Source organism: Mustela lutreola, chromosome 2 (genome assembly GCF_030435805.1).
Source record: "Mustela lutreola isolate mMusLut2 chromosome 2, mMusLut2.pri, whole genome shotgun sequence".
Taxonomy (NCBI): Eukaryota; Metazoa; Chordata; class Mammalia; order Carnivora; family Mustelidae; genus Mustela; species Mustela lutreola.
Window position 1 is genome coordinate 30,674,808 of NC_081291.1, and position 19,713 is coordinate 30,694,520.

The 19,713-nt window shown below is 48.6% G+C and overlaps 1 protein-coding gene across 2 annotated transcripts; it reads right to left on the minus strand.

The window, feature by feature from the left end:
* Positions 1-237: 237 nt before the first annotated feature.
* On the minus strand, positions 238-12,805 carry FEZF2 (FEZ family zinc finger 2). 2 transcript variants are annotated; one of them, XM_059161386.1, is made up of 8 exons: positions 11,548-12,805; positions 8,540-8,688; positions 4,950-5,161; positions 3,939-4,053; positions 2,653-3,570; positions 2,168-2,302; positions 1,838-1,970; positions 238-933 (listed from the first exon to the last, which is right to left on the minus strand). In XM_059161386.1, the coding sequence occupies exons 5-8, from the start codon at positions 3,505-3,507 to the stop codon at positions 674-676; spliced, it is 1,383 nt and encodes a 460-aa protein (XP_059017369.1). In that variant the 5' UTR covers positions 3,508-3,570; positions 3,939-4,053; positions 4,950-5,161; positions 8,540-8,688; positions 11,548-12,805; the 3' UTR covers positions 238-673. The 2 variants fall into 2 exon arrangements, with proteins under 2 accessions (XP_059017369.1, XP_059017368.1); XM_059161385.1 differs by having other exon boundaries at positions 3,939-4,072.
* Between the last annotated feature and the right edge of the window lie 6,908 nt (positions 12,806-19,713).

Below are 19,713 nucleotides of genomic sequence, written 5' to 3' on the forward strand. Positions count from 1 at the left end.
GTAGACCTTTGCTCCCTCGCTCCCGGTGTGTAGGGGCGGGGTGGGGGGAGGTTGGCGGTGTGGGGGGTGTGTGGTGGTGGCTCTTAACATGCAAGCGCCGCAGGAACACGGGTTTGGCTTCACCCTGGTCCCAGCACCCCAAAGGAAGTCGCATTTGGGCAGGGAAATGCTATAAACGCCTTTTTCCTTCTCCTTCTCTGGGGTTGCTGAGCTGACCTGGCGGCGAGGGGAGGCGGGGGGAAAGAAAACGAGCACTAGTGATTCTGTTTATTGTGTTAGACATGTATATATTCCGAGTTCGCTTGTAACAGGAGGATTTACATGGCTGTATAAAGATGGCTGGGGGCGCCGCGCTCTTCCGGGGCGTTCACGTGACAGGCTGGGGTGAAAACCCGCCGCCCGAGGAGAAGCGGAGGCCTGGGAGGAAATGCGTTTCAGCGCACTGGGTTTAAATAAGTTTCCCGAATACACAAAGGTGGGAGCCACGCGTTTGCTGCCAGTCATCGAGGAAACGTTTAGCTTTCCAAAAAATATGCTGGTTTCCATAAATAGATTTTAGCCTCTCTGCTATAGTTTTTTTTTTTTAATTTTCTTTTAATTTTAGAAATAAGTTTATACGTGTGATCTGTTTGGGGGCTGGACGGGGCTGGAAGGGAGGGCGAGGCAGTAGCTCTCAGCTCTGCACTGTCCGAGTCAGGTCCTTTGTGGAGGGGGCAGCAGGCCCCACGCTGTCGTGGAGTTTGCGCACGTGTTTCTTTAAGTCAAAGTTTCTGCAAAACCCTTTGCCGCAAGTGGCGCACGTGAAAGGCTTCTTGTCGTTGTGGGTGTGCATGTGGAAGGTCAGGTTGTAGACCTGGTGGAAGGCCTTGTTGCAGATGGTGCATTTGTACTGCTTCTCGCCGCTGTGGGTCAGCTTGTGGTTCTTGTAATTCCCTACGGGAGACCAAAAACAAAAAAAGGAGGGGGGGGGGATGAAGTAGGATTGGGGTGGGGGTGGCCCGCGAGCGTCCCGGGGTTGGCTCAGTTGCCCGCGCAAAGACGGCGACGCTTGGCTAGGCGGGCGCGACCTCTCCGAGTGAAGAAGTTGTCAAACTTCGTCTGCATCAAGCAGAAGGCTCTCACGACAGGATGGAGGGCCGAGTCCGGCATAGCCGCCCTGCGCCCCTGCCCCGCCCGGGGCACAGGCCTGCGCAGCGTCCCTCCCGCTGTGCTCGGCTGGCCAGCAAACTTTTGCATAGCCCAGAGACGCACCGGGTCCTTCTCCCGGCTGCTGCCTCGCTGGAAGAAATTCGCACGAACCCGGGCTTCGTCCCTCATTTTCTGTTTATCTTCTCATTTTAAAAGTTACTCCCTCTGTTCCCCCCAGCTACCACCTGGAGATCCAAAAGTGCGTTGGAAAACCGAAGCCGGGCGCCGGGCCTGGAGGTCTTGGGGACAATAATGGTTTCCCCCAGTCTTGTTATTCCCAGGAGGTGGAGTTTGCCTCGATTTTTTTTTTTTTTTTCATCTGAAAGGGGTGTCCCGGCTACACAGGCAAGCTTTTTCTATAGGGCAATATCCTCTTTCTCCTACTTCCCTTCCCTCGGCCCCCTTCTTCCTTCCCACTTCCCAAATTCGGAGTCTCCCCATGCAACCAGCCTGACTCCAGCGAGGTCTACTAACCCGGCCCGGAGAGCCTCCACCCAAACCGGTCACAACCCGATTCCAAAGAAATGCTGCGCCCGAGCTGGCAGCTCTCACGCTCCCTCTCTGCGGATCCTTCTTTGCCTTCCCGCTCGGAGTGACCCGCCGAGTCCCGAGGTGAGAGGTGAAGAGAGGGCCTCGCCCTGCACATTACCTTTTTGGTGAAAGCCTTTGCCGCAAAATTCGCAGACGAAGGGCTTGTAGCCCGCGTGGATGCGGATGTGCGTGTTGAGCGTGGAACTGCGGTTGAAGGCTTTGCCGCACTGGTTGCATTTATGCGGCTTTTCCTGCGGAAAGGGGCGCGCGCACAGTGAGGCCAAGGCCCCGGCTAGGAGAAGCCACCTCAGGGGCACCTTGAAGGGGCACCTTGAAGGGATACGGGGCCCCCGGGAGGGGTAAGGGGAACCCTTGCCATCCTCTCCCCAACACCGTCGCTCAGGCGGGGTGTTGCGCGCGGGCCGAAGTGGACCCGGGGGCCACGTACCTGGGTGTGGATAATTTTGTGTCTGCAGAGCGTGCTGGCCTGGCGGAAGCCTTTGCCGCAGACTTTGCACACGAACGGTCTGGCTCCGGTGTGGACCGGCATGTGGCGGGTGAGGTTATAGTGAGCATTAAACACCTATGGAAGGACACGAGGGGGCCTTGTGGTGTGTCCGTCCGAGAGAGTAGAATCAAACTGGAGAGGCCATAGCCTACATCCCCCAACCAACACTCCCTTCAGAAACCAGAGCCCTTTTCATTTCGCAAACCGCTTCCCGACCCACTGCGCCCACGCCAGTCCCGTGTAGCCGCTGACAACGACATCCCCATTTTACAGAGAAGGAAACTGAGGCCCAACTAGGCCCCCAATGTGAGTAGTAGATAACTACTGGGAAGCTCCTGAACTTGAGAAAGGGGCTGTCCAGGCTCCCTCAGGAAAGCAGCTGTCCCTGCTCATCCCTCCCAGCCCCCACGGACCCGGGGCCTCACCTTGCCGCACACCTCGCAGGTGAAGTTTTTGGGCTTGCCGTCCGCAGAGCCCCCGGGCAGCTTGCTGTGGCCCTTCACGCCGCCGCGCTCTGCGGTCAGAGCCGAGTTCTCCTTCAGCACCTGCTCCAGCGGCGCGGGCAAGCGCTCCTTATGGGTATAGGGGGACGGATGGGGAAACTTGTCCGCGGCCAGGCCGGCCAACTTGGCGTTCTCCAGCAAAAAGAGCTTGGGGTGCGCAGCTAGGGCAGCGGGGGCCTGTGCGTTGAGGAGGCCGGATGGGAAGAGGTGGCCTCCGAGGAGCTCAGACGGCGGGTACGCGGCAGAGTCCAGGTAGTTGAAGTAGTAGAGCGAGCCGCTGGCCGGCAGCCCCACCGCCTGGTTGATGACCTGCGGCTTGATGACCCTGCCCGCCGGCAGCGCAGACGGCGCCAGGCCCAGATCGGCCTTGCAGCACACGCCACAGTTGGTTTTGCACAAGCCGCTGGCGCCGCACACCGGGGCCCCCCCGCCACCGCCGCCGCCTCCTCCTCCTCCTCCTCCTCCACCGCCGCCCGCCCGGAGGCTGCTTTTCCAGAGCTCCGAGTAACTGAGCAGCGTCTTGGACGGCACCTCGTAGCCTAGGGGCTGGAGGGGGATCATACAGGGCAGCGGCGAGCAGAGGTTGAGCAATTTCTTGCCCTGGCCACCGTCTGCCTCCAGCGTCCCCGGCCGGGGCTCAAAGGGCGCACGGGGCTCCGACGTCTTAGCCATGATGCGCTCGATGGAGAAGGCCAGCGTCTTGGAAGTGGCCGGCGACGCTCCAGCGCGCGGGCAGGCCGGGGGCACCATGGTCTCCAGGGAAGCCGAGCTGGCCATGGCGCGCCGAGCCGAGCCTTGCCGTGCTGGACTGGGCCGGGGCGCAGCCTCTCTTCTCTAAGTCTGCATTCCGGAAAAGGCAGGGAGGGAAACCGCAATTTAATAAGCACCTTGTCGGGTCCAGGTCACCCATTTGCATTCAAATGAACAGGGGCAGAACAAAGTGCACCCAAGGGTACCAAATTACCGCCCATTAACCCGGCGCGCAAAGGAACCCACCAGCCCCTGCCCTGAGACTTTGAAAGGGGGAAGAAGGGGGAGGGTTTACAAAGGAAAAGGAGAGAGAGAAAAAAAAAAAGAAAGAAAGAAAAGAGCCTCAAATTAACCCCCCCTGAGCCGTTCCTTGGACCCTGGCCTCCGCCACGCGTGCGGGGAGCTGGACAGTGAAGGGGCAAAGTTAAAGAGGACCAGGAGAGCCACCTCGCATTTACCTCTTTCCCCCACCGCCAAGGAGATGCGTTCCGAGCCATGCAGCGTGTCTCCTCTGTCACATTTTGATGGCAAACATCTTCCCCTCCGCGTGAGATCACTGTCTTTTACATTCAGCTGACATCACATGAAGTCACTTGAAGTGGAATGACATGGGCGGCGGCGCGGCTCCCGTAGCGGCCCCTGTGTTCCCCCGCGCCTGCCGGCCGCCGCCGCCACCGCCCCTCAAACTTTAAAAGGAGGCAACTGGCGCCCGCGCTCCCCTCGGGAAAGTGCGAGCGGTTTGCGAATCGGGAAGGAGGGAAGAGACGGGAGGGGGAGGGGGAGGAATCGTGATGGTTTTGCCGGTGGAAAGAAGGTGGGGGGAGCCCAAACCCAGGCAGAGTTCTGTGCGTGATTCACAACTTTGGGGGCCTATAGGTTTGAGGGACGCGGGGAGGGCAGAGGGTCCTGCACGCGCCGCCCCAAAGGGCCCCTGGGTGTCCGTCTAGTCGCTGAACTATCCCTTAGCCCTCTGCAGCCGAGCTGGGCATCGTGCTAATAAACTGCCATTTACCCACGGAGCCGGCGCCAGCCCCGAACACGCGCAAATGATAATTACCTCATTAGGATGTGGCGCATGGACGCGGGCGCCGCGTTTGGAGGGGGGAACTTGTTAATGGGGAAATATTAATTTATGCAAAAACAACGAGCTCGCCTTGGCTGGCGTCGGAGGTCGGGAGAGAGCTCCCGCCGCCTAAGGACGACCCCGTAGCGTCCGGAAGAGCAAGGCCGCGCGCCCAGATCCCGGGGGGCCTCAGCTCCCTGCGGGTGCGCCTCCCCCTCTCTGGCCGACTCCCCGCCTGCGGCTGGGGGAGACTACACAGCAAGCTGGAGTACTGTTTGAGATCCTAATCGATCAGAATCGCTGATTTGTGATCGGGTTTCTGAGGCAAAGCCCGGCTCCAAGGCTGGTTTAGGGCTGCATGCGGGGAGGATTCGGAGGGCAGCTCTCCCTGCTGATGGGTACTTACTGTTTGTATAATTGAGAAGGTCCAATCTCCACCTGTTTAAGGAGCAGATTGAAACAGCAGAACCTCCCCTGGATCCTATTAAAACGTTTTTCCTCCTAAGGCCATTCAGTCGAACCAATTTTCCGAAGTGATTCATAGAGCTGAATTCTGCCAAGGCAGCTCTTTCACTTTTAGCCACTAAAGCACCGCGTGGAACCGGGTTTTGTGTTTTTCTAAAATAAAGAGAAGGATTATCAGAGGGGAGAGGGAGGGGGCTTGAAGGGGGGCGGGCAGAGACTTAGTGTGGCCAGAGGTACAAGCAGAGGGAAGAAAAGGCCCTTTTCTAGACAGGCCCCAAGTAAGTTCGGAGGAATTCAGCGTTTTGTGCCGGGCGCACAAAAGCAGCGCGCTCCAGGCTCGGTTTGGAGGGGCTGAATTCATCTGTTTGCAGACCATTCCACCTGCGTATCACAACAAACTGCTCAAAGACGCTCCAGCACTTTCAACAGGCCGGGTGCTCTTGGCGACAACAAAAGTAGTGGAGGCTGAGGGTTCTTATGGGGGTGGGGAGGACGGCTAGCATGAGAGAGAGCGAGAGAATTAGGTTTGGGAAGGAGGAGGAGGAGGTGCAGGGGTTTTTTAAAACTTTTGGACGGTTTTGTTTGCGGGACAATTATATCTTGCCAGCCGGCTTTTGCAAGACCACGAGCTTTGTAGCCGCAACCACAGTTTAAGAGGATTACAGTGGGTATAATATGAGCAAACAGGGTTGAGGGTTTGATAGTGAATTTTATCTCCAAAGATACACGATCTTGTGGAGCCCCAGAAAATGCTACTGGAAGCAAACCCTTTCCTTTTTCACTCAGGAACAGGTCTTGAGAAACTGAGTATCCTGCCCCGAGGCCTCTCAGCTGCAAAACATCCCAGAAAACCATCAAGGAAAGGATGGGAAAGGTCTAGTTGTAACTGAAGGCAAAGCGCTCCTTTTCCCCTTCAGAACTTCTCTCTACTACCCGCTCTCCCTCTGTCGTGCAATTTCAGACCCGATATTGACCTGGCAGGTGAGGGAAAGGAAAAGTGTACTTGGAAAGCAAGGGGAGGGAACAAAGAGATGTCTCCGAGGGAAAGTGGCCTGGAGGGTGACATCAGTGGGTTGATTTTCTCACCCTGCCAAGCTGGGAAACTGCCTCTACTGCCTCTAAATTCAGCAGGCACAAGTCTGTTCCCCTAAAACTCTTCTCCCCAAACTTCGAGATTTCAAAGCTAGAAAGAAGCTTGCTCGTCTGAAAAAATATTTCCATATACAGCTCACTGAATTTAGATGTTCAGAGAGGCGGAATTCCAGACCCAGTGTACCCCCATCCCTAAGTTAATGTGAAAACAACACAGCAGAACTCCCCCCCAACACACACACACACACACACACACACTCACACCCCACCCCCACCAAACATGAAACAAACCGACAACTCACCCCGACATTGAAATAATATCAATACACCCGCAGGGGCTGAAAACCCGAATTTCTATCCCGACTTTCCTGCGTGTCTCATTCAGTCACCGGCACTGCACCCCAACCCCCTTTCCAAATTGGGTAATTGTTGATCTCGGCAGCACGAAAGATCTGCTGGTTTGAAAGCTCCATCAGGCTGAAAGGCTTCCAGAGGCTTTCCGTGAACCTGCCTGGCCATCCCTAGCGCTTTTTGTAACTGCATAAGCCATCCTGCTCTCCCCGGCATCACAAAGGAGTGCTACCTCCACAGAAAGAAAACATTTGGGTAAAAACAAGTTGCCCCTAATGTGCCTCTCTTTCCAAATGTTGGGTGAATACACTGGCTTTTATAAAAGTATTTAATTAGCTTCCACAAACTTCTTCCCTTGCCCGCAGATTATATTGAAGTGGAGGGTTGGAGACTATTTTACACCTTGCCACTCACATGTTAATTAATCTCTATCTAACCCTAATTGCAGTTTATTCAAGCACCGCTCAACAGCTCACCCACACAATAAACACTGATCCTACTTTTATACATATTACTTCACGTTAACACATTGAGTAATTAACTCCAGTACCAACTAATAGTGCAAACAAATATTTTCTGTAAACGAGATGATTTCAGGCAGAATAAAAGAGGACTCGGGAAACATAGCGCTTGGTGGAGAGAGTGCTGAGATTTCCTTTCGCTGCCCCTCAATCCTTCAAATTCATTCTCATTTGCAGCATTTTTTTTTTTTTAAGGCTGAAATGTTAAAACAAAGAGGGACAACCTTGGGAATGAAAATTTGACCATTTTATGAAGTTGGTGGCAGAGTTCTGTGAGATGACGGGTCGCTGTTTTTCTACCTACACATTTTTAGTGACTGGGGAGAGGGGATCCAAAATAACTCCACCTGAAGGGCAATAGGAGGCTCCAGGGATACGCAGATGTTTCTGGGATGGGAATCCTTCTACGGAAAAGTTTTCCAAAGCGTCTCACCCTAAAGAAGATCTGTCCTTCAAAGCAATGGTTAAAAGTGGGCTAAGACTGTGGTGATAGAGGTCCCATCTGTCTCCCCAGTCCAGACTGGTACAAAATCTCCACTTTGGAGGTTAGGTGCTTTTGTGGGCAACTGGACCAAGCAAGCCACCTCTCCTGGAGGCACTTGGGTCTTGGCCCAGGCGAGGCCCACTAGGCCTTGAGCGCTCTGCCCCAGGGGCCACATTTGGAGCTGCCCTCCTATGCTTAGGCCCGCCGAAGCCAGCCTCACTTGGATGGTGCGGACCACGGCCCACTACTCCTGGCCTGCCAGGCCTGGCCCCACCGTGGGGTCTTCCTCTGCCCCGAGGCCTCTCAGCCCCAGGTCCCTCTCATTCCCGCACCTCAGCTGAAAGCCAGACGCTTTTGCCTCTGCCCATCTGGCCCACGCTTGGTCCTCAACACCTCGACCACGGTGGGGGAACACCGCCAGAGTTGAGCCTGACGCCCCTGGGCGGCCTGTGCTCTTCCCACGCTGCAGAGCAGGGTGCCAAGGCCGGGCGCTTCTGCGGCTCGGCTGGGCCTGACCCACGCCGCGACCTCGGGGATCTGCGGCTGTGGGACACCACACCCGTGCCAAGCCACTCGCACACCACTGACTGGGGATCCAGGCTCAACCCCAAGGACTGGAGCGCAATGTTTTAATTGAAATCGCAGGTTTAAGCACAGCTGGCGGCTGTCTATTGATTCTGCAAGGGCTTCTCTTGTGGGAAGCATATTAAATATGACTGGCGCGGCTAGAGCCTCCCCTCTCCTCCTGCCCCCTTCCCTCTGGCCTTTTTATGGTCACTAACCCGAACACTGCAATGATGACTTTTGTTTCCATTTTTTTGTTGTTTAATGCCAGGAATCGCCCTCACTTGAGGACAAATTACTTAGCAGACGCCTTCCCGGGGTGTAGACAGCCTCAGAGGAAAATCTCTTCCTTGAGCAAAAGCTCACACTTTACACCACTGCCGGCATCACCGAGGGGAAAGGCAAGCATTTCTACCATAGAAAAGGTGTTGCAGTTCCAGCTCTGGGCGCTCGTATCTGTCTGTTGGTTCTAGATGGCAAGAGGCACTATTATTTTAAATAGTATTATTATTTTCTCACCTGAGTCTTAGGTTGCAATACTTAATACATCCTCCTGCTATCTCCCCCAGGAGCTGAGCAGCTTGAGGGCAGACGGCGTGCTCCAGGCTGCCGGGCTTGGGGAAACACCCACCGGGCGGATTCGATGTTTTCTCCCCGCTCCGCCGTAACTTGTTTGGAAAACAAAACAAAAACCCCAAATCAAACTTCATGGTTGAAGCACTCTCCCCACCTCCCTTCCTCCCTTTCTTACTTCTTCCTAAAGGGATATTTAGGATCTGATTTACATGGTGCCACGCTTAACCGCTGAAAATAGATTAACTTCTGCAGAGAAAATTTTCTGCGATCTTTTCTTTTTTCCCCCAACCCCCCACCCCACCCCAGGAAGCATTTTATTGAAAACATTCGGACCGGCTTGCCAGGAGTGGGCTTGTCCAAGGCTCAGGGGCCTCCGCCTTCGGTGCGCGGTTTGCAGGATTAGTGCGGCCAAGAGACAAAGAGCCCCAGATACCCCGGCCAGACGAGGCCGGGCGCGCCCGGAGAGCTCCCGGGTTCCGGATCCCCGCACAGCGCGCTCGAGCACAGTCTCGGGCCCGGGCCTCCAGGGACAGATGGGCCAGAGCTGACTGCATCTGCCCGAGTCCTCAGGGAGGCTGCGGCGCCCACAGCCAGGGTGGCCGAGTGCCCGTCCCACTGCACCCGGCGGCGGTTTTGCAGCACCCGTTGCATTTGGGGACTAGTTTGCAAATCTCAGTGCACCCACAGACTGGTTTTCACCCTTGAACGCGACAGGCGCCTATAAGCCAAGGGCGGCCGGCTTTGCAGCCAAGAGGAGAATCAGGCGGTGGTGCAAACCCATCATGATTTCCAGAATCCTCCCAACCCCCTCTGCAATCACATCAGAGGACATTAGCTACGTATCTGGAAACCTGGAAATTCGCACTCCTAGGCCAGGGGGATTCTCCCCCAAGAGCAGATCTGCAGTCTCTACCCATTCCAGTTTAGTGCGCTCTACTCTCTGACTACTGGATGCATATATAATCACAAATTAAATACACATTTAAATATGTATGTAATTAAGTGTACATATTTAAATATATATTATATATGCGTTATGTATGCTCATTGTGTATATACGTATGTGTATATGTATATATATTCACTGCTATCGACAACCCTTCGCTTAGAAATGCCATTTAATTAGGAATCAGATCCAATACCCTCACACAGCAGTTTGTCAGCGGACGTGTCATTTTGTGAGGCGCAGTGGGGAAAACAGGCGCCTCATGCAAAAGTGTTTTCCTCTTGCGATGCGGTTTTGGTGTGCAACCCAGAGGAAACAATCATTTATGAAGAAGGATATATTACACACCCATATGCATATATACATACATATATGGGTGTGTGATATATACATATTGTGTGTGCATATATACACACATACACAGGAAATGAAAAGGAGTTTTGGTAAGTAACTGGCCTTGCCTAATTCGGGTACTGAAGATTTCTGACTTCCTGGGAAGACGGCTTAGGATCCTCCGCATTATTTAACTTGGCAGCTAGTTAAACTCCCCGGTGGAGCCTGCCCAAAGGTATTAGCGTTAAGTGCTGAGAGCTGGAGTTAAGCCGGCAGGGAAAAGGAAGGACTGGAAGGGGCAAAGGGGTGAGAGGAACTGATTTCAGATTTGTCCAAACTTCTGGAAACTTGCTGGGCAGCATAGGTCTGCATTGGCTGGCCCACTGGAGAAGAACCTGAAATGCTAGGATCACTTCTGAAGCCAGTCTGTCCATTCTCTCCTTTGGTGGGTGGTTTGGTTTGGCGTGGCTTGGCTTTGACAGGCATTCCCCCAGTGTGAGGGCAAAAAGTTCTTTCCAGCCTGGTTTCTTGAGGTCTACACTATTCAGCTGAATCCCATCTTCTCCACTCCTGGGTCAAGATTTCCGTTTAAGTGCTCCCCACTGGTGGTTTGTAGATTAACTTTGGTAAAGACAAAATGGCAATGGCGAGGACACTGAGTAGAGTTCCAGCAAGAATGAATCAGCCTCTTGTTGCTTCCTTTGAGGTCTCCCTCACACACAAACCCTCTCTTTTTGGGGAATGAAGCTAGGGTAGCAATCATTAGATGATGACTTATTACTGAGGGCCCATGCTATGGCCAGACACGGTACTAAGCTAATGCCCACTCTACTCAGTTCTCACTTTTTCCTATGAAGTATATAGTCATATGTCTATTAGACAGACTTGAAGAAATTGATGCTCTTGGAGACTAGATAACATGTCCAAGGTCACATGACCAGAAAGAGTTTGTTTTCAGAACCGGTTTGTTCCTAACCACCATACTAAAAATCCAGAGCTAAACAACGAGCCTGAACGACTAGCCGAGTGTAAATTGGGACACTTTGAAAACCTGGTTGGCAGTAGCTACTAAAGTTGAATATTTGCATTCCTTAGGATCCAGCAATTTCACTCCTAAATATATACTCAACAGCAGTGTGTTCCTATGTTCACTCAAAGACGTGGACTAGAATGTTCATAGCTGTGCTATTGGTAATAGTCCTAAACTGGAAATTGAATAACCATCAAGCGTGGAACTCATAAATAAATAAATAAAGGTATGTTCACGAAATGAAATGCTACATTCATCAATAAAAATCAACAAAACACTGCTATACTAAATAGCACCAATGAATATCATAAACAATATTGAACAAAAACAGATCCAAAAGACTACATATTGCATGATTCCATTTTTAAAAGTTCAAAAATAGGCAAAATTGGGGGATACAGAGCAGTAGGCAGTTCTGAGGTGCTAGTAAGGGTTCTGATTTGTGGATATTTATCAAGATGTGTACACTTATTTGAATATCTTTATGTATTTGTTCTACTCCTATATAATTGATAAATATGCTTATTTGGTCACTTTTCTATATATCTATTATAATATCTCTATTAGCTGTTAAAGAAGTTAATAGCATTAAGTTGTCTGACTTGCTTCCCTTCCCCCGATCCCGAAAGAGACAATGCTCACCTGCCTTTTGAGGAATTCTCCTTGACCTTCTTCCTCTAGACCAGACAATTCCATTAGTTAACTGGCCTCGCATATAGACTTCTAAAAACAAGCTGCTACCAAATTCCTAACACAGTTGTCTTTGGAGCCTGGACCATTGATCCAACTTCCCAGGGAACCTGCAATGGGCTCAGAAATGCTTGGCTCAATGAGAGGATTTCATTTGAAGCATTTTTCACACCCAAGACCTCAGAGGAAGGATGGCAGCTGTGACCTTGGACCCGTGCCCTTTGCCAGGGCACCAGGTGAAAAATGTTAGGCCAGGAACTGCTTCAAACTTTCCAGAGACACAATTTGGCAAGTGGCCTTGGGAAGTGGAGGGTCTGGTTGAAGGCAGGAGCGTGGGGGTATGGGCTGATGGTAGGAACTGGCATTAATAGAAAGTCTTGGCAAGTCTTTAGAGCTCAACTCACTGGGTCTTGGCCCTAGACAAGACCAGGAGAAAAAAAAGACAGAATCTTGGCTCTCTGGCAAGTGACCCAGTTAGCAGAACTAGCGGTTTTGCTCTGGGAGAGGGTGGCAAAGTTTATTTTAGCAGGAAAAAGCCTTGGGATACAGAAACCAAACCAAATACTTAACAATCCCTTTGTGCAAATCTCTGGTGAATTCTGCCAGTGGGACTGGTTACAAATCTGATCTCAGCACTTTAAGAAAGATACCCAGAGCCTACAACTAAAGCAATTAAGGGAGGAGTGAGGAGGTAAGAACTGGAGCTCTAATTTAGATAGACTAAAAATAATTCTCTGGTCCTGAAAGAGTGAGAAGATATAAGACCCAAGGTGATATAATTAATTCATTAGTTAGCCAGCACACCTATCTTGAGATTTTTCTATATTGAGCACCATATCTAGATGCCACAGATACAGTGCTTACTGACATAGACATGATCCCTGCCCAGAAGCAGCTTACATTCCTTCATTCAGCCGATAGACATGGGTCACTACCTTCTGCAAACCAGGCTTTGTGTCTGGAAATGGAGAATGGCTAATCGGTGCGGCTAGGCTGGTCCAAGATACTCAAAGCGGGCAGTTAGAGGGAAAAAGCAAAAAACAAACCAAAAGAACTCCCTGACAGGGAAGTTAGAAAGTTTAAGAAACTTCCCATTCCAACAGAGGTGGCATGCTGAACTAATAAAGAACAGGTCTCTGGAGGCATCTGTGATGGGTCGGTGAATTCCTCCTTTGGCAGCTTGCTGCCTGGTGATTTTTCTAGAGATAGGATTCTGGTCTGGATGGACTTGGGTCCCCCTGGAACACGCTATTATGGCATAATATAGAATTCCATCCTGGGTTTTGTAGGGCTGTCTTTGTGGCACTGTGGGTTCTAGAATCAGTTCGAACACTGGCTTCTCAGTCAGCTGTGTATCCACAGGCAGGTTGGAAAAACTCTCTGCAAGCTGGAGTTGCCCAGCTTTGACAGGAGATGGACATCTTCTTGGGCACCTGGTGGCGAGGACTAAATGAGAACTAAATGAATATGGAGCTCAAGCACTCGTTTCTGGCCAAGGAAAGCACTTCATGTGTGTTTGCTATTGTTATCCATACCATGGTCCTTCAGTCTGCCTGGAGGAGGAGGAAGAGGGCAAAAAAGTTACTTTCTTTTTCAAGATTTTATTTTTTAAGTAATCTCTACACCCATGATGGGGCTCGAACTCACAACCCCAAGATCAAGAGTTGCATGTTCCAACAACTGAGCCAGCCAGGCGCTCTCCCCAAAATTACTTTCTTGTTTTTGTACATAAAAACTTTGTGGGGTTTTTTTCTGATTTAAAAAGTAATGAAGAAATTTTGGGAAAAGCAGAGGACTACAAAGAATATTAAAAGTGTGCATAATCCTATTATGGAGAAATCACAGGTGCATTAGTGTATATTCTATGAATTGACAGGGTTGATATCATAGATATGTACTTTTTTAAAAAAGATTTTATTTATTTATTTAACAAACAGAGATTACAAGTAGGCAAGAGAGGCAGGCAAGGAGGGAGAGGAGGAAGCCGGCTCTCTGCGGAGAGAGCCCAATGTGGGGCTTGATCCCAGGACCCTGGGATCATGACCTGAGCTGAAAGCGGAGGCTTTAGTCCACTGAGCCACCCAGGTGCCCCATATATGTACTGTTTTATAATCTGCTTTGCCACTTGATATAGCATGACTTTTTTCCCATTTTAAATATGCTGCTAAGACATAATTTTAATGTCTCTGTACTACTCCATGAAATGGCTTTAATTCAGTTAAACGGTCCTTTATCATTGGATGTTTAAGTCGTTCACATTTTTTTGCAATAGCTCCCATCAGGAACATTCCCATACATACATTTTGTGCATAGCAAATTCCCATAGGACAAATTCCCAGAAGCAGAATTATTATGGCAAATGATATGCACATTTTAAAAGATTTAAATATCAACTGACAAATTGCCTTTCAGAAGGAGATACAATGCCTTCTTCCAGCACCTTAACTAATGCTGGGCATTATCATTGAGGAAAAATCCTTACAAATCGGATAGGTCCCAAATGGTCTCTCATTTCTACTTCTGCCCATATGTTCTCGATCCAGGACCGACTCAGGTACCAAGCTATGGAGAACTTGGAATATAAAAATGATGGTACAGACCTGGGTGACAGTAGAGATGAAGAAATATAGGAAAGGCTATCTCAGAGAGAGAACCCTCCAGAGAAAGGGGAGATGAGTGTCAAACATTTTGTGGCATCTAAATGGTTCCAGATTGCTTTAGGGTTTTGAACATTTCCTTGAGAACCCTTGCTCTTCAGAAATCCCCAGTCAGAAAGCAAGCTGCTGGCCCCTTCATGTCTTCTAGGCCCTCTATCCTTTCTTGGGTGAGCTTGCCCTTTAGGTCCCGCATGTGGGTGCTGACCTGTAGCTGGAGATGTAGCACCCCTACATCTACATGAGTGGGAGCCTCGGGCTAATGAAGCCAAGGTGGTCTGCAACTCTTAAAAAAGTCACCCAAAGGATTGCGCCCTGGCCTTAGACAGATGTTTGTAAAAGGAAGGTAGCTGGCCAGGAGGGGGGACACTCCTGAGAACAGGTGGAATGGTGCAAATCTCTCACCATGCCTAGAGAAAGAATCAGAGGTGCCAGAGGAAGGAAGTTCTAGAAAATGAGAAAAATGGTCCAGTCCATATCATACAAATACGAGAGAAGGCACATACTGGAAGGGTATTTACTCACAAGAGCAAGATTTTCATGTCCAGTTTGAGCTTCTCCCTAGCCAGCAAACTGCATCACCTTTGTGATTTCTGTTAAATCTTCCCTGCTAAATAAAAAAACAGCCGAACCTTAGTATGAGGGGTTTTCAATGGGAGCACAGAATATTTAACAAACCCATATACCCAACCCCAATAAAGTCAGTCCAAGACCAAACCTGATTCCTCTATATTCCCATCTACTCTGCCTTCCTATTATTATTATTTTTTTAAATTTTTAAATTGTTTAAAAAGATTTCATTTATTGGGGCGCCTGGGTGGCTCAGGAGGTTAAGCCACTGCTTTCAGCTCAGGTCATGAACTCAGGGTTCTGGGATGGAGCCCCACATAGGGCTCTCTGTTCAGCGGGGAGCCTGCTTCCTCCTCTCTCTCTCTCCGCCTGCTGCTCTGTCTACTTGTAATCTCTCTCTCTCTATCAAATAAATAAATAATTAAAATCTTAAAAAAAAAAAAGGATTTCATTTATTTATTTGACAGAGATCACAAACAGGCAGGGGCTGGGGGGCGGGAACCAGGTTCCCTTCTGAGCAGAGAGCCCGATGTGGGGCTCGATCCCAGGACCCTGAGATCATGACCTGAGCAGAAGGCAGAGGCTTTAACCCACTGAGCCACCCAGGCACTCCTGCCTTCCTATTATTCTAAAGCAAGTCCCAGGCATAATATTTGGTTGCCCATAAGTAATTTAACTACCATCACCTAAAATATCAACAGTAATTCCCTAACACCATCAAATACCCGGTGTTCTGATTTCCAGTTTTCTTGTAAATGTCATAATTTTAAGTAATCCTTTGTATACATTTTTTGTGTTTTTAGTTTTGGTTTGTTTTTTTGTCCTGTAGTTTTCATAGTCTGAATTTTGCTGACAGCATCCCTGTGGTGTTGGCAATTTAAAAAACTCATTTCTTAAGATGCTGCCCTTCTTTCTGCCACTCCTTCTTGATCATTCTTTTGAGAGAACATTTTTGCTGTTGAAACCTCCTGGCCTGTGACCTCCTGGTAGGCAGGGGCCTCTCTTGTTTGGCTTTCGTCTCGGCCTCACAGCTACCAGTGGACAGCAGGTACCCTTGGTTTGTTGGATGAAACAAATGACTGGAAGAATTACGCTCTTTCCTTTATGTCTCTGCCATGTACACCCTTGAACTCACCTTGCAGCATTGCATTTTGTACTACATGTATTTCTTTCTTTATTTTGGGGGGAAGATTTTATTTATTTATTTGACAGAGAGTGAATGAGCACAAGTAGGGGGAGCAGCAGTCAGAGAGAGGGGGAGAAGCAGGCTCCCGACCGACCAGGGAGCCCGATATGGGGCTCGATCCCAGGACCCTGAGATCATGACCTAAGCCAAAAGCAGAGGCTTACCGCACTGAACCACCCAGGCGCCCCATATATATTTCTTTTCCACATGTGGTTAGTGTTTAAGGATAAGATCAGCCTCATGTTGGTTTACAAAGACAGACGTTCTCCCCACTGTCCTAAATGAGGCTCAGCTCAGATCAAGATTCTGTGTTCCTGACGAGTTCAGAGGCAGCCTGACTTTTCATCCTTTGTGGTTCTGGAATGTATGGTGGTGCTTTTTAGTCTCCTTACTCATGTTTTTAAAAATGTCTAGTTTTTAACGAAAGGAAGCCTTCCCAGACTTTTCCTTGGGTATTGGGAAGATATTTATTTTAATTTCAGAATAAAGATTTCCTTTAGATCATTCTCTCTCCCGCCCACACCTCCATAGTTTCCTTGGGGGTAGGAGTGGAGGTGGTACAAATTTATGTACGGGAGAAACTTAACATTCTATAAATAAGAGCTTGCTTGGGGAATGAAAGAAGAGCCCTAGCAAGTAAATCTCTATCCCTCTTGTTAAATTAAATTGGAGCATATGCTTATTTCACATAGTTCAGCATGGGAAGTATTATCTTTTCACGTGTTTGCAGGTTAGATCAAGTTTTCACCTAGAGAACCTAAAGGAGTAAATAAATTAATATTGATCGCCTAGGAGGTTATTAGTGAACTGAATTTAATGTTTACTGACTTGATGACTTTTTGGATACAATAGTAACAGTTGTGACCACTTACTGAGTTGCAACAACATAATATAGTACACTATCTACAATATAGTGGAAATCAAGTCTCCCTTTGGCCAAATCTAGTCTTTTTCCCCAGAGGGCAACTACGGTTCCTGATATCTGACTATGTGCCAGGTGCTGTGAACCTGGCAGTTATTAGCAATTGTTATCATTTTATCACCAGTCTGAGCCTGTAAAAGAAGGCTACTGGTTATCCCTATCTTGTAAAGTAAACCAGGCTTGGTGGGTATCAGTGATTAGTCTAAGGCTCCGTGTTTAGTTGAGTGGCAGAATCAAAACCCCTGGCTAGCCAGAATGGGACCCCAGATTTCTTGCCCTTAGCCATGATCTCACTTTATGTAGAAGCACAAAAATATGACATATTAATCTCCTCAAGCAGTAAACTGTAGACTACCATTTGCTGAATTGTTTGGGCCAGTTTGGTGGTCTGACTTTCTTTCAAGAAATTAAAATTATATCGCTTACATGGTTTGTATGAAAAAGGGTAGGATATTGTTAACATTTTATAGGTAAGAGAATTAAGAAAAGAGACAATGGGGGGCGTCTGGCTGGCTCAATTAGTAGAATGTGTGACTCTTGATCTCAGAGTGCTGAATTTGAGTCCCACCTTGGGGGTAGAGTTTACTTAAAAAAATAGATAAGTAAAACCTTAGTCTCTGTAACCAATTTAAAAGAAAAAAGAAGAGGGGCACCTGGGTGGCTTAGTAGGTTAAGCCTCTGCCCTCAGCTCAGGTCATGATCTCAGGGTCCTGGGATCAAGCCCAGCATCTGGCTCTCTGCTTAGCAAGGAGCCTGCTTCCTCCTCTCTCTCTCTCTGTCTGCCTCTCTGCCTACTTGTGATCTCTGTCAAATAAATAAATAAAATCTTTAAAAAATAAAAATAAAATGAAAAAATAGAAAGTATGATATAGTGATATATATGCTTTTTTTTCTTAATGCATTAAATAAGATCAGTGGCAGGTATAATACCTAAGGTAATTTAGAAGTACAGATGAGTATAAGTGATATCTTGAGATATCGTAATAAGTAGAATGTGATATGAAAATTTCTAAGTTTTCTGCTGGTGAAATATTCATGGATACTACAGAGGCTACTGTGGTTTACTGCCTCCTCCCTCCCCCCCATTCAAGTTCACAGACCTTCTGAGTTCTAGATGAACACTCCAGGTTAAGATTCTCTCCCTGGCAAGAGGACCTGAGCAGAAGAAAGAGTGTACTGGTTAACCTTTTATCCTGTGCCTGCTACTAACAGTTTTTTCTTGTCCAGATGCTACTCTATGGGAACACTTCAAAAAGTAAATTTATTAAAAACAAAACAAAACATTCATTTAAAGTATTTTAGGGGTGCCTGGGTGGCTCAGTCAGTTAACTGTCCAACTCTTGAGTTTTGCTCAGGTCACAGTCTCAAGATTGTGAGATCAAGCCCTGCATCAGGCTCTGCACTGAGTGTGGAGCCTACTTAAGATTCTCTCTCCCCTCCCCCTCCCTAAAATAAATAAATAAAAATTTAAAAATAACATATTTTTAATTTGAGGAGCACCTGGCTGGCTTAGTCAGGAGAGCATGTGACTCTTGATCTCAGGGTCATGCATTTGAACCCATGACGGAGAAAGAGATTACTTTGAAAAAATAAAGTAAATAAATACACATGGTTAAAATAATCAAACAAAATAAAACACTGTGTGCTGAAAAATGTCTCCTTTCCGTCCGAAATCGGCTGTCCCCTTCCCCAGTGGCAACCACTCTTCCCAGTTTCTTCTGAAGCCCTCCTGTTTCCACCAGTGGTCACCACCAGCAGAAACTGATGTCAGAAGAAGAGCTGATGAATTGCTAAGAGAGGGCTGGGGACGGGCTCAGTGAGGAACCAAGGGACACATGAAGTGAGGCACAGTCAGAAGAGTCACATGGACAGCTCTGTGTGGGCTGCACTTGCTTCTGGATCCAGGGTCCCATTATCAGGCACCTGGAACTATCCTGCAGCCAGACTGGGAGTCTTCTGGTGCTGATGTGCTTTTGGGTCCCCCTTAATTGTCAAAGTTCTGAGCTAAAGCATCGTTAGCCACATACCAACAGCCATGGTCATGCAGAGGGAACATTCTATCCCCTCCAACTTCTTGGATTTTTGGATTTGGAGTCTGGGAGGTCAAAATGACAAATGTCCATTTACTCTCTTGAAAATATGTGTTTATAAATACACATACACACATATGGATAAATCTGCTTATTACCTTTTAAGTCTTTCGGTTTTATTTTTTAAAAAGATTTATCTATTTGAGAGAGAGAGAGCATGGTGGGGGAGGAACAGTAGGAAAGGGGGAAAAAGAATCTTAAGCAGACTCTGTGCTGAGCATGGAGCCTGAGGGAGGGCTCAATCTCATGCCCCTAAGATCATGACCTGAGGTGAAAGCAGGAATTGGATGCTTAACGACTGCACCAGGTGTCCTGACTTTTTAGTTCTTTTAAGTGCTGGTCTGCCCGTGGATTTTTTTTTTTTTTGAAGGACCAAACAAGAGGCTCCTGGGTGGCTCAGTGGGTTAAAGCCTCTGCCTTCAGCTCAGGTCATGATCCCAGGGTCTTGGGATTGAGCCCTGCATCGGGCTCTCTACTCAGTAAGAAACCTGCTTCCCCTTCTTTCTCTCTGTCTCTGCCTGTCTCTCTGCCTACTTGTGATCTCTGTCTGTCAAATAAATAAATAAAATCTTAAAAAAAAAAAAAGAAGAAAGAAAGACCAAACTATATATCTTGGGCATTCTGCAGTATCAGCACATATACCCATACTTTTTTCTACCCATAAATACAAAGAACAAACCGACAGATGCCAGAGGA

Excerpts from the sequence above, each read along its gene's own strand:
- FEZF2 (XM_059161386.1), bottom strand. The coding sequence starts at position 3,507 with ATGGCCAGCTCGGCTTCCCTGGAGACCATGGTGCCCCCGGCCTGCCCG. Across the intron at positions 2,303-2,652 it reads CCTGCGAGGTGTGCGGCAAG|GTGTTTAATGCTCACTATAA; the intron begins GTGAGGCCCCGG and ends GTCCTTCCATAG. Across the intron at positions 1,971-2,167 it reads ACAAAATTATCCACACCCAG|GAAAAGCCGCATAAATGCAA; the intron begins GTACGTGGCCCC and ends CCCTTTCCGCAG.